General features: G+C 36.3%; 1 protein-coding gene across 1 annotated transcript in view; it reads right to left on the reverse strand.

Annotated features, from left to right (window-relative positions):
* The window catches only part of GTF2A1 (general transcription factor IIA subunit 1), a 48604-nt gene that overhangs the window by 8740 nt on the left and 24157 nt on the right, over positions 1–15707 (reverse strand). Inside the window, exon 8 of the mRNA XM_037154794.2 lies at positions 8668–8757. Coding sequence (XP_037010689.1) covers positions 8668–8757 — 90 coding nt within the window. The remainder of the gene's footprint in view (positions 1–8667; positions 8758–15707) is intronic.

A 15707-nucleotide genomic window follows, 5' to 3' on the forward strand; every position in this document is an offset into this window, starting at 1 on the left:
AACAAGATTTCATTCTTTTTTATGGCTGAATAATATTCCACTTAATATACAGGGTCCAGAAGAGGTAAGGCTTGTTTGAGTGTGGTTAGTAGGGTAATACTATGGGTGTAATAATTTTTAGTTTTAATCTGAACATTTCACCTAGAATGTCACATGGTGTGTTTAGGTGCAACATTGTTGTTACAAAATTACAAGCTTATAATTTTGTAATAAAAGACTTTATACTAAAAAGGTGCCATTATTTATGCTGGATCCTGTATATCACTACTGTATGTGTGCGTGTGTAAAATAACACTGTTTCTTTATCCATCAATGCACTGATGGACACTTAGGTTGCTTCCTTAACTATCATAAATGATGTTGCAGTGAACTTGGGGTCCTATATCCTTTCCAGTGTTTCATTTCCTTTGAATAAATACCTGTAAGTGGAATTATGCAATGTATGTGCTAGCTCTGTTTTTAATTTTCTGAGGAACCTCCGTACTGTTTACTGTAAAGGCTGTACCAACACACACAGTCCTATGAACCATGCACAAGGGTTCCCTTTCCTCCACATCCTAACACTTGTTGCTTCTTTCAGTTTTGATAATAGCTATTGTAACACGTAGTATTACTGAGGTAATGCTCACTGCAGTTTTGATTTGTATTTCCCTGATGATTGGTCATGTTGAACAGCTTTTTGTGTACAGGTTGGCCATTTGTATTTTATCTTCTTTGAAAATTTGCCTATTCAGATTTTGTTTTTTGCTATTGAATTGTATGAATTCTTTATATATTTTTGACATTAATCCCTTATCGAGTATGATTTTTAAATATTACTTCCATTCAACAGGTTGCTTGTCACTTTGTTGATGGCTTCCTTCATTGTGCAGCAGCTTTTTAGTTTGAAATAGTCCTAACTTGATTATTTTTGCTTTTGTTGTCTTTGCTTCTGATGCCAAGTAAAATATAAAAAAAAAAAAAAAATCCAGACTAGTGTTCAGGAGCTTACCACTTATGTGTTCTTCTAGGAATTTTACAGTCTCAGGCCTTAACGGCTAAGTCTTGCATTCATTTTGAGCTGATTTTTGTGCATGGTGTGACAGTGGTGCAGTTTTCCCAATGCCATTTATTGAAGAAATTGTTGTTTACCCATTGGGTATCCTTGGCTCTTTTGTCCTAACATATATGCATGGGTTAATTTCTGGGCTGTCTTTTCTATTCTACCTATGTGTCTGTTTATATGGCAATACCATACAGTTTTGATTACTGTAACTGTGTAACATGATTTAAAATCAGGGAGTGTGATGAGTGCAGCCTTGCTGTCCTTTCTCAAGATTGTTTTGGCTGAAGGGTATTTTATGGTTCACACAAATTTCAGGTTTGTTTTTTCTATATGTATGAAAAATGTCACTGAAATTGTGATAGGGACTGCACTGAACAGTGTGGTCATATTAATGATATTAAATTTTCCAATCCATAAGCATAAAATATCTTTCCATTTATTTTTTGTCTACTTCAATTTCTTTCACAAAGTCATTATAGGTTTTGGTGTACAGGTCTCTGATCTCCTTGGCTGAATTTATTCCTTGGTATTTTATCCTTTTTGATGCAGTTATATGTGGGATTGTTTTCCTAATTCTTTATAACCGTTCATTATTAATGTATAAAAATTTAGCCAACTTTAAATTTTGATTTTGTGTCCTGCAACTTTACTAAATTCACAGTTCTAACAGTATTTTATGGAGTTTTTAGGGTATTCTATACATGCCATCTGCTAATAGTGACAATGTTCTCTCTTCCTTTCTAATCTACATAACTCTTCTTTTTTCTTGACTGTTTTGGCTAGGGCTTTCCAATGTTATACTGAGTAAAAGTGGAGACAGGGAACATCTGCATCTTGTTCCTGACCTTAACAGAAAAGCTTTCAGGTGTAGGCTTGTCTTATGTACTCTTTTATTTAAAGTTGAAGTCAGTAGACTGACTGTCTTGAGGAGAGTTTTTATCACAAAGGGACACAGAATTTTGTTAAATGCTTTTTCTGCATCTGTTGAGATAATCATATGCCTTTTACCCTTTTTTTGTTCATGTGTTGTATTGCTTTGATTTATTTGAGAATACTGAACCATTGTTGCATCCCTGAAATAAATCCAACAAAGATATGATCCTCTTAGTGCATTGTTGAATTCAGTTTACCAATATTTTATTCAGAATTTTCACATCTATGTTCACCAGGAATTTTGGCATGTAACTTTCTTTTCCTGTGGTGTCTCTGTCTAGTTTTGGTAAAATAAGTTTTGACATATTCCCTTCCATTCTAACATTTTTTGGAAGACTTTGAGAAAAATTGGTATTAATTCCTCTTTAGATGTTTGATAGAATTCACCAGTGAAGCTGTCTGAACTGGAGCTTTTGTTTATTGGGAAGTTTCTAATTAGTGATTCAATCTCCTTAGGCTATCAGTCTGTTCAGATTTTCTACTTCATGATTCAGTTTACAAAGGCTTTATGTTTCTAGAAATTTAATTCATTTCTTCTAGGTTGTCCAATATGTTGGCATGTAATTGTCCACAGTAGTTGATTATGATCCTTCGTATTTCTGTGGTATCAGTTGTAACATTTCATTTCTTGTTTTATTTGATTCCTCTCTCTTCTCTTGGTGAACCACTGAAAAGTTAATCAAGTTATCTTTTCAAAGAACAAGCTCTTAGTTTTAGTAATCCTTTCTATTGTCTTTTAATCTCCATTTCATTTATTTCTGTTCTGATCTTTATTATTTCCTTCCTTCTATTAACTGGGCTTTGTTTGTTCCTCTTTTAGTTAGTTCCTGGAGATGTAAAGTTAGTTTGAGATCTTTCTTATTTTTTAATGTAGGCATTTATCTTTATGAGCTTCTCTCTTAAAATTGCTTTTCCTGCATGTATAAGTTTTAGTATGTTGTGTTTTCATTTGTCAAGGTATTTTTTTTTATTTCTCTTCAGATTTCTTCACTGAGCCCTCCTTGGTTGTTTGTTCAATAGCATATTCTTTAATCTCCAAATACTTGTGAATTTTGCAGTTTTCTTCTTGTAACTGATTGCTAGTTTTGCACCACTGTGGTTGGATATATTGATTTTTTAATAAAGTTTAAATTAACCTAAAGCAAACAAACCACTCACCCACCAGGTTGATTTAAAAAAATAAATCTGTAGTATTTTTTTTTTTACAACACTTAGTATTTATATTAAAGCAGTTAAGAGTATTTTTCTATCTCTACCAGGTTGCATGTACATGTGTTCTTTTTTCACAGGAAATTTTATTCTGGCAAATATTTAAAACAGGAACACCCCTTATTCTCCCTGATGCTTCCAGATTAGTTTTACCTTTGCTCTAATAACTCCCTTATGGCTATACCATTCACTTAACCTTAGGCTTTTCTTCATTCTCTTATCTACTGACCCCCAGGACACCACCTTTCTTCAATACTGGCATCATATTTCCAACCATTCCCTTCCTCGTTCTCACAAATAGTAACAACTGCCACATGACTGACTCTTCTAAATATACAGCCTCATGGTATTAGTATTCATACTAAATATCAGTATTTTAAATTGCTATTTACTTTAATTCTACTCCGTCATCGCCACACCTGGCAACTGTTTTCTGCAAGGCCATCAATAATCTTCCAGTTACCACATAACAGCCTCCTGTCATCTGACTTATTACAATAACCATCTAACTGATTTTCATGCCTTCATTCTCCCCTTCTTTCCAATAATCTTATAAACAATGCTGCAAAGAGCACAATTCTGACCAATCACCTCTTCTTGACTATTTCTATTTCTAAATGACCAGGAAATAACTCACTTCCCAAGATTATTTCCTACTTCCACATTACTCAAGGGCTGTATTTCAATCAAAGGAAGTAGCATCCCTTGCTCCCATTTTTATATTCAATTCCTAGTTCAAGATCCACCTCAAAATACTGTGTCTTCCACAAAGTTTTCTCGAATCTCATCAACTAAAAGTACTCTTTCCTACTGATTAATTCCCAATGGCATTCCCCAAGACATTTCTAGTATTATTTCTAAAGTATATGCATGTACTGATTTCTTCTATCAAAGTCAAACTCTTTTACAGTTTAGTTTTCAAGACTTAACTACATGGCAGCATTTAACAAATACAACTGAGGGCGTGCTAGTCATCCCGCCACTCGATACACATTTCAAAAACTATGTACCTCCTACAGTTAAGACAGAGAGAGAGAAGGGTGGAGTTCAAACTGGACCAGGCCCTGGGCACTCCTAGCTTTGCCTTCATTTACTTGCAATTCCGTGGACTTAGGGGGAAAAGAAGCTGTAAAATTTAGTGAACTAAAATGAACTTTCTTCCCTTTTGCAGTAAGCCCCACTCATCATTCAAAGTCCAGTTCCAGCTCCACATTCTCTTTCAAAGAAAAACCTGTGGTTCTCCCTCTTTTCTAGTCTAAAAAGACTTCAAATCAAATGGTTCACAATTTCATTTTAAAAAAGGAAATTACAGGCTGGAAAAGTTAAATGACTTGTCCAAGGGTATAATCTATTAAGTGACAAAGATGATTCTTGAATCAGATCCAATAGGCTTTCTACTAAATCAGGCTGTTTCATATAATAATGAAGAAATGTTTACTATGTACACATAATTTGATGTTCCATTCCTAAAATTCCAGTCTAACCTCCCAGTGCAACCACTCTCCATGGCATATTCTTGGAAAATTATTCAGTGTTTGCTTATATTAGTTAAAAGTAGAGGGCAAAGAATTGCAAATTATGTTATTCTTTTCTAGGACAACTTTTATAAGCCTTCACACTTTACCCCTTACTGAAATATGATTCCTCCAAACTTCTACTTATTGGTCCTAGCTCTGTCTCTTGGGACTTAAAATTTTTTTTAAGTCAAAAAACATTTCACATATTTGAAAACCACTCTCATGCTCTTCCTCTAGATCACTGACTACAACTCTGCATTTATTCAATTTTTCTTATCCATTAAAACTGAACACACACAAAAATTAAAATAGTAGTCCGAGAAGAGAGTCTTACATTAATTGGTCTTCTAGCTCTGTTCTAAATATATTATGTATAGTTAAGATGGATGTTAAGATGGAGATCTAATAGACTTTCCAAACTTAACACGTCGAAAACTGATCTCGTCTCTGAAACCTGCTCCATCTTCAGACTCCTCCATTTCAGTCGATGGCATCTCCTTTCTTTTTTTTGGTTACTCATCAAAAGACCTTGGAGTCATTTTTTAATGGAATTTACTGGGGTCACATTGGTTCACAAAACCATACAGGCTTTAAGTGCACAACTCAGTAAAACATCACCTGCACACTGCATTGTGCAGTCATCCTGGATTTCCCTTTTCCTTCTCTATCACACATCTAAAGAGAGTCAACTATTCCTACTGAGTCTTCTTCAAAACACATCCAAGAGCCAATTGCCTTGCAGGATTTCCAGTATTATCATCCTAGCCTGAATCAACATTATCTCTCACTTGGATTACTATAATATCCCTTGATCAGTCTCCTTGTTTCAACCTTTGCTTTCTCCACACACAGATTTTAACAAATGAAAGGTAATCCTTTTGAAATTAAAATGTGACATCACATTTGTCTATCTGAAACCTTCCAACAGCTTCCCAATCCACACAAGAGCCCCTGTCCCCACAAAGTCCCACACCGTCTGCCCTCACTCACCCTGGACTTACTCTACTACTACAGAACACCCCTGCCCCAGCCCAGCACGAGCTTTCGTACTGCCACTCACATAGAACAGGTACCGCTGACACAGACGATGATTGGGTTAGCCCTCCTTAAGTCTATTTAAATGCCGTATTCTCAAAAGACCTAACAGAACTATCCTATTTAAAACTGTAACCTGTCCCTTTCCCCCTCTTTATTTTCTGTAACAATTATCAACTTCTAACAAGCTATGTTCATTGTTTTAGTGTACATCTCCCTCCACTGCAGTAAGTTTCCCAATGGCAGGGATTATTTTGTTTGCTCACTAGTGTGTCTGAAGCTCCTAGAACAGTGTCTTGGGACATCATAAACACTCAATAAGTATTTGTTGCATGAAAACAGGTATGACCCTGGCTTCCTCTTTTCTTATTTGGCACCTTGTAGAGCACAAGTATTAACTCTCCTAAAATAGGTATACAAATTTATTTTCCAGCACGAACCAAGAAAATCTGGTATCTTGTTATCATGAAATTGTGTTCTGGACAATTTGGTTGCAAGAGGTTCCCTTGAGACTTCTTGACAATAAAAGTTTATCGTTATCTCCTGTTTTAACCTAAATATTCTTCTCTACATGAATGTGACAGATATTACATTTATTATTAATGAGTTAAGAACACTCACCCATAAGTCATAATCTACAAAAGTGAATGTTCTCATAACTCTGAATCAATTACCTCACTGAGCTTACTCTATAATTTCAATGATATGTAAGTGGCTTGACTTTACCTTTTCTTTAGGAAATGACAAGATCCACTGTCTTGACATTTTCCCTATAGATCTGTTTGCAATAAGCATGGTTACTGATAACATTCATTCCTATAAAAGCAACACAAATTTAAGATCCCCATCATTAGTAAAGGAAAGTCATTCAGGGAATCACTTTGTACGATCGTGACAACTGCTCCAGTGCCTGGCAAATGTAGATACTTATTAAATATTCATTAACGGAACAAGTAGCACTTACAAACAAAACCCAACTGCTTTTCTAAAAAGAACTGATTTATTTATTTTTAGAAAAAGAGGAAGGGAGGGGGGAGAGAGGAAGAGAAACATCAATGTGAAAATCCATCTGTTGCCTCTCGAATGTGCCCCAACTGGGGACTGAACCTATAACCCAACTGCTGTTTTTAGAGCTTTCAGTATTTGGTAAAGACCTCTGCTAAAACTGAATTATAAATGAAATATAATTTGTAGGTTTATTGTAAGTTTAATTATTGTAGCCAGAAAACAAATTTTAAATTAAATGTTTCAATAAGTAACAAAAATCTCAACAATAATGCCAATAAACTATAACAAAAATACTTAGAAAGTAGCACCCTTTTTAGGAATTAAGAATTCAAGAGCTAATTCTCATAGAATTTAGTTTAAAAATTCCTTAATAATACCAAACTATAGCAAAGCTAATAATTTAAAAACTAATTACATTAAAAATATATCTATTTGTTAGTTATCAGTCTTATTTTTTGCTCTAGTTTTCTCTTTAGTAATTATACAACTTGCAGAGATCCAATTAAACTTAATTTAGTTTTGAGGTCACTGAGGCTAAAAGAAAGATATAATTATCCCACTGAGTTATTTTTTATATTAAAGGACAACTCAAAAGCAATTGTTTACTTTGTTAACAAGTCAGGACTTAACAACTTCCTCCCAATTTCATCAATAACTAATTTTAAAAATGTAAAGTTACACAGATTATTTCTCATTTTATTAAAATAATCTACTAAACTATAACCATGTCTTCATTCACAGTTTATACTAAATAAACATTTCTCCACAGAGGACATATAGATGGCCAATAGACATATGAAAAGATGCTCAATGTTCCTAATTATTAGATAAATGCAAATTAAAACCACAGTAAGGTATCATCTCACACCTGACAAGGATGTGAAGAAAGGGGGACCCTTCTGCACTGTTGGTGAGCATGCAGACTGATGTAGCCACTGTGCGAAGCAGTATAAAGATACCTCGGAAAATTAAAAATAGATCTACCTTGCCCTGGCTGTTCTAGCTCAGTGGATTGAGTGCGGGCCTGCAAACCAGACAGTCGAGGCACATACCTGGGTTGCAGACTGGTTCCCTGCAGGCCAATTCCCAGCAGGGGACGCACAAAGGCAACCACACACTGATGTTTCTCTCCCTCTCTCCTTCCCTTCCCCTCTAAAGATAAGTAAATGAAATCTTAAAAAAAAAAAAAAAAAAGATCTGCCTTTTGACCCACTGATCCCATGTGTGGGAATATATCCGAAGGAATACAAAACACTGATTCGAAAGAACAGAAAAGCACCCCTATGTACACTGCTGTGTTACTTACAATCACCAAGATATGGAAGCAGCCCAAGCATCCATCAGTAGATGAGTGAATAAAACAACTATGGCGCACTTACACAATGGAATACTATTTGACCGTAAAAAAAAAAAAAGAACATTTTACCCTTTGCAACAGTATAAACAGACCTGGAGAACATTATGCTAAGTGAAATAAGCCAGTCAGAGAAAGGTAAAACCACATGATTTCACTCTTATGTGGAATCTAATGAATAAACTGAACTAACAAGGAAAATGGGGAGAAAGTCACAGATGAGAGAGCTGGTGAAGAGACAGAACTAGCGGAGGGTGGAGAAACTCATAGATGACAGCTAGTGGAGAGGAAATGTGAGGGGGAGAGGAACTGAGCAAGAAGGAAAAAGCACTCCTGGACAGGGACAACAGTGTGGTGATTGCTGGGGTGAGAGAAATATAGGGGATTAAATGGTAATGGGAAAAAAAAATCAATAATGATTAAATCTAAAAAAAAAAAAATAATAAAGATTAAATTTTTTAAAGGCACTAATCAGCTGCGCAAATATTAGAACAAGGCAGAAAGGATGTTTTAGAAATAACTTAAAACAGAAAAAAATGTTGGCAATCTGGTGATAAAATCCTTACCTTATCATACTGACATACAACAACATTTTCTGTATCAAAGAGTTCTTGCCCTTCCTCATCACTCACATCATCTTCACTGTTGAGGGGCTCCTATAAATAAAAAGGGAGAATTTATTTTTTATACCTCATGCACTATTAGAAAAGGGCCCTTCTAATAGGCAATGAAAAGAAACATAATGACCTTGATGTTCTTTAAGAACCAAGGACTGATGATACATATATGTACACCATAAACATATTGGCTGCACTGACTTAGCCATGGTTACTAAAATTCCAACAAGAAATCAAATACATCAATTAAACTAGTTAAGCTATGACCTATAAGCCTGAAATGATGTTTAACTTTACTTCCTTTATTCTTTCAGAACAGCACAGGAAGATAATTCTCAGCGATAACCGTGGAAGATGTCGAGACATACACCTTCTTTCTTAGGTTTGAGAATGTGAGCATTTAATGACATTACGGTCCCGTACACCACCAGAAGCTGCATGTACAGGGGAAAACAATGGTGAAGCAGGAGGGGGAAAGTGCTAAAATAGGCTAGCAGTCTTGGCTCATCCTAACATTAGGACTCTGAGTACAAATTAGCACATTACCACTGTGATGGTGATGGCTTAGAGTATAATTAATTAAACCATTAGATTTAAAGTGAGTGTGCACTCAACGAGGTGGAATAGGGGAGTAGTCTCAACCAAAAAGAATTAAAGACCAAGACCATAAAATAACCAATTATGTTAAACTTGACCACAACCGTAGCAGAAAATAAAAGGCATAACTCAGATTTCTAAATAAGATGATATTAAGTCTAGGCCTATGCCTACTCATACACGTGTATGTATAATACATGTTCTTTAATTAAAAACAGATGATCAGCCCTGGCTGGTGTGGCTCAGTAGACTGAGCGCTGGCCTGTGAACCAAAGGGTCGCTGGCTGGTTCAATTCCCAGTCCGGGTACACACCTGGGTTGCAGGCCAGGTCCCCAGTAGGGGGTATGAGAGAGCAACCACACATTGGTGTGTTTCTCTCTTTCTCCTTCCCTTCCCTCCATCTAAAATTAAGTAAAATTTAAAAAAAAAAAAAAAAGATGATCACCCATGTAAATGTTAAAAAAAAACTATACAAGTCACATAATATAAAATTCACCACTTTAAAGGTACAATTCCTTTGGACTTCATTATGTGTGCAACTACCACCACTACCCAGTTCCAGAATAATCTCATCACCTTTACCATTAAGCAGACACTTCCCATTCCTACCTCTTCACACCCCTGGCAACCAGTCATCTATCTGGTTTCTGTATCTACAGATTTACCTACTCTAGACAAAACAGAATGAGAGATAATACACATATACAATGTGTGGTCTGGCTTCTTAACTTAGCATAATGGTTAAGATTCACTCATGTTGTAGCATATACCAGAACTCTGTTTCTTTTCATAGCTAAATAATATTCCACTGTGTGGACACACCAACTTTTATTTTTCCATCCACTGGGTCATGGGCATTTGGGTTGCTCACATCTTTCAGATTTTATGAGCAGTGCTGTTATAAACATTCATACACAAGCTCCTTTTTGAACACCTATTTCAATTCTCTTATACATAGGAGTGAAATTACTAGGTGACGTAATTCCAATCTTAACTTTTTAAGCAACCACCAATTCACTTTCCATAGCAGCTACACCACTTTACATCTCCACCAACAAAGTTCCAACTTCTCCAAATTCTCACCAATATTTATTTTTTATGATAGCCATTCTAGTAGATGTGAAGTATCTCTTTGCGGTTTTCATTTGCATTTCTCTACATGAATAATGACGTTAAGCATCTTTTCACATGCTTATTGGATATTTGTATACCTTCTTTAAAGAAATGTCTGTTAAGCCCTTTGTCTATTTTTGAATAGGTTGTTTTTGCTGAGTTTTAAGAGTTCTCCATATAGCCTGGATGTTAATCCCTTATCAGGTATGTGATTTGCAAATATTTTCTCCTATTATATAGCTTGTCTTTCACTTGGTATATACTATCCTCTGAAGTGCGAAAGTTTTAATCCATTAAGTTCACTTTTATATTTGCTTTGATTACTTGTGCTTTTGGTGTCATATCTAAGAAACTACTGCCAAATCCAAAATAGTGAAGCTTTTACCCTGTTTTCTTCTAAGAATTTTAGAGTTTTAGATGTTACATTTGTCTCTGATCCATTTTTAGTTAATGGATCAGAGACACAAATTTTATACATGGTGTGACATATGGATCCAACTTTATTCATTTGCTCGTGTACGTTCAGTTGTTCAAGAACTATTTGTTGAAAAGACTATTCTTTCCCTACGGAATAGCCCTGACCCACGTAAAAATTTTGTAACATGAGAGCACACATAGCAGTGTTCCACATAAAAAAGACATATTAAAGCTTAAGAATATACAACATTTGAAAGAGAAAGAGCTCTATCAGGCAAATTCTAACTGAAATAAAGGTGGTATGGTCCTGTTAATATCACACAAAACAAACTTTATAACAAAAAATAAAATAAAATTATTAGAGATAAAGTAGGATACTATTTAATCATAAATGGTTCAGCTCACTGGGGAAATACAATTTTAAGCTTATGTGCACACATTTTCAGGCTCAAAATACAAAAAGCAACAATGACAGAAAAGAAGTAAATCCACCTATATTATAGTAAGAGGTGTGAACATATCCCTCTCACTCAGTGAAGTCAAGGATGGAGCAAACACAGAAAAAAAATCAATAAGGATATAAACTATCCCCACCGCCCAAATACCGACAATCTAAGACATATATAGAGAGAGACAAAACCGCAGAAAACATTCTCTTCAAATACATGGGAAGCATATGCAAGTACTGATCACATAGAGCAATTATCAATTTCAAAGGATGCACACATCACAGAGACTGTATTCTCTACAAATCAAACAGTGAAGTCAGAACATAAATTAATAAAGTAAGAAAAAACACACTAAACAGAATAAACAAAGCTGTATGTTGATTCTTTGAAACATTATGCAATCAACATACCTCTAGCAATACTGAAAATGAAAAAAGGAACAAGAAATCACAGACTATATCAGGAATGAGAAAATAAAAAAGAAAATGACTACAAATGACTTGACATCAAAAAGATATTAACTTTATGATAATCAACTAAAAACTTAGATAAATAAACTTAGAAAAATACGGGCATACCTTGTTTTATCAAGGTTCGCTTTATTGTGCTTTTTACAGAGATTGCATTTTTTACATATCAAAGGCATTACTTTCCCCACCAGCAAAAACATCAGGACTCGCTGTACTGCGGTGGTCTCAAACCAAACCCGCATTACCTCGAAGGTATGCCTATATCACTTACCTGGACTGTCTCAAAGGGAAACAGTATACCTGAACAGAGTAAAAATTACTCCTAGAACCAGATATTTTAGCAGCATATTTAGCAAATGTTCACAGAAGAATTAAGTATAATCTTAAAAAAAAAAAGTCAAATGTAGAGAGAACACTCCCCAAAAATCATTTTATGAAACTACTGCTACCAGGACTTCCAGCCAAGATGGAGGCGTAGGTGGAAACACTGTGCCTCCTCATACAACCAAGTTTAAAGACAACAAAGTTTTAGTGATAAAAACGAAGCCAAAAAACAGAAAATTGAACTGTACGACCGACAACAACCCATTCATCCACACCGTAAGAGAGGCGGAGTCAGCCGCAAAGTGGGGTTGGGCAGGAAAGATCAGCCGGACTGACTCAGGAGTTAAGGAGCGTAGGAGGCGGTTGGCGAATCCCAGGCGTGGGGTGGCAATGGGCGGACACCAGTGAGGGCGCAAAGCAGCTGGCTGACCCTGGTCACACATTCGTGCGCAGTTAAACCAAGCAAAGGAACGAACAGTGAGACACGACCGCTCAGGCCAGGGCCCCAGTGGTGGGAATTAGAGCCTGAAAGCACCAACTGGAAAGACTTTTGGGGTTGAGGTGCTGGGAGAAGCTCCCAGGTTCACATAGAGTTCATTGGAGAGACCCACAGGGTCCTGGAGGGTACACAAGCCCACGCACCTAGGAACCAGCACCAGAAGGACCCAATTTGCTTGTGGAAAGCGTCAGAGGGGACAGAAATCTGAGAGAGAGCAGAACAAACGCCACTGCCCCTCTCTGACACCACCCCCACATACAGCGTTACAACCCAGTGACTTGGGTGGCCCCACCCTTGTGAACACCCAAGGCTCCACCCCTCATATATAACAGGTGCTACCAGACCAAAATATTATGGCTCAAGAACAGCTCAAAGCCCCAGAGCCAATAACTCTAAGCAACCAAGAGACAGCTAACCTTTCAGAGGCACAGTTCAAAACACTGGTGATCAGGATGCTCACAGAAATGGTTGATTTTAGTCACAAAGTAGAGAAACATATGAAGGCTAAACTAATTGAAATGAAGGGAAATGCACAGGAAACCAATAGTGATGGAAAGGAAACTGGGACTCAAATAAAAGGAGTGGACCAGGAGGAAGAAAAAAATAAACAGAAAAGAATGAAGAAACAAGAATTCAAAAAAATGAGGAGAGGCTTAGGAACCTCCAGGACATCTTTAAACGTTCCAACATCCGAATTATAGGGGTACCAGAAGGGGAAGAGGAACAGCCACGAGTGGAAACCTTATTTGAACAAATAATAAAGGAGAATTTCCCCAATCTGGCAAAGGACATAAGACTTCAAAGAAGTCCAGGAACCTCAGAGTCCCAAAGAAGTTAGACCCAAGAAGGAACACACCAAGGCACATCATAATTACATTACCCAAGATTAAAATGAAGGAGAAAATCCTAGAAGCAGCAAGAGATAAAGGGACAGTCACCTACAAAGGACTTCCCATCAGACTGTCAGCTGATTTCTCAAAAAGAGACCTTACAGGCAAGAAGGGGCTAAAAAGAAGTATTCCAAGTCATGAAATCCAAAGACCTACATCCAAGATCCAGCAAGGCTTTCATTTAGAATGGAAGGACAGATAAAGTGCTTCTTAGGTAAAGTAAAGTTGAAGGAGTTCATCACCACCAAGCCCTTATTATATGAAATGTTAAAGGGACTTATCTAAGAAAAAGAAGATAAAAAAGATGAACAGTGAAAGGACAGCAAACTCACAGTTATTTAGAACCACACCTAAGACAAAAGCAAACTAAGAGGACAGCTAGATCAGGAGCAGAACCATAGAAATGGAGATCACATGAAGGGTTAGCAACAGGGGAGTGGGAAGAGAAGGGGGGAGAAGGTACAGAGAATAAGTAGCATAGATGGTAGGTAAAAAATAGGGGGAGGGCAAGAATAGTATGGGAAATATAGAATCTAAAGAACTTGTGACACATGGACATAAACGAAAGGGGGGGAATGGTGGGGGCGGGGTATGCAGGGTGGAGGGGAATGAAGGGGGGGAATAGGACAACTGTAATGGCATAATCAATAAAATATACTAAAAAACCATAAACTACTGCTACCATAAACCTGAAAACCCGGTAAGAGTGTAAGAGCAGAAAATTGCACATTATATCATTCATGAATATACATGCAGAAGTCCTAAACAAAGAGAATCTGGCAATTCATAAAAAGATTAATATATAATGATCAAGTTGTGCATGAGAGAAATACAAAACTGGTTCACAAATAGAAAACCAATTAACGAATACAATTCATCATAAACGACAGATGAAGAATAAGAAATCATCTGATTATCTAATGGCTACAGAAAATGTTTAATAAAATCAATTCATCTATAGTTTAGAAAATAAAGCAAAGCTCTTAGTTTGAATATAAGGGAACTTCTTTTACCTGATAAAGGAATCCCATAAAAATCCTATAATAAACATTACACTTTAAGAGTGAACCATAGCCCCGGCTGGGTGGTTCAGTTAGATAGTGTCATCCTGACACACCAAGGTTGTGGGTTTGATCCCATCAGAGCACATACAAGCCATCAACCAATGAATGCATAAATAAGCAGAACAACAAAAAGCGATGTTTCTCTCTCTCTAAAAATCAATAAATTTAAAAGGACAAAAAATGATCCATAGAAAGTATTTCTGATTAACATAAGGGTTTACTGCCCTGGCTGGTGTGGCTCAGTTGGTTGGAGCACTGTCCCATAAACCAAAAGGTTGAGGGTTCAGTCCCTGATCAGGGCACATATGAGGCAAGTGATCGAAGTTTGTCACATTGATGTTTCTCTCCTCTACCTTTCCTCTTTAAAAATCAATAAGATGTCCCCTGGTGAGGGGAGAAAAAAGATAAGGGTGCCTGTTATCATCATTCCTAATAAATATTATTCTAGAGGGCTTGGCCAACAAGTCAAAAAAAATTATCGTTTTTCATTTGACTATTTACAAAGAACACATGAATGAATCAAAAAGGCTAAACCTCATCAGTAATCAAGAAAACACAAATTAAAACCAAAATGAAACAACATTTCCTACCTATCAGACTGGCAAAATAAGAAGTCTGACACAGTACTGAGTATGGTGAAGACACATAGACATATACGCATTATATAATGAATGGTAGGAGTTATTAGTACAACAGTTTGGCATTTTATTGTAAAGGCGAACACGTTCATACCTTAGGATCCAACAATTCAGTGTTCAGGTATAAACCTAGATAAACTCTTGCTATGTGTCCCCAGAAGACACACACTGGAACATGTTAAAACTTTACAGTGAACAAGAAGACACAACTCTAATGCCCATCACATGAAAAAAGTGGATAAATTACGGTATATTCAACAGTGAAAATAATTATAGGTATATGCAACAGCTTAGATGAACCTCAGGAAAAAAAACTTCCAGAATAATACATACTTATTCCACTTACATTATAAATTGGTATGCAAAAGTAAACAATACGCTCTTTAGACATATATATACGTGTATGCACATGGTAAAACATAAGGCATGTTAATGATAAACACAAAATGTATGAGCATGGTTACTCTGCCAGGCACAGAACTAGGGAGAGGCACCCAGGAGACTTTAATTAAAGAAATGGAATTTTT

This window comes from Artibeus jamaicensis, unplaced genomic scaffold (assembly GCF_021234435.1).
Source record: "Artibeus jamaicensis isolate MK-2021 breed Jamaican fruit bat unplaced genomic scaffold, CSHL_Jam_final contig_851, whole genome shotgun sequence".
In the NCBI taxonomy this organism is placed as follows: Eukaryota; Metazoa; Chordata; class Mammalia; order Chiroptera; family Phyllostomidae; genus Artibeus; species Artibeus jamaicensis.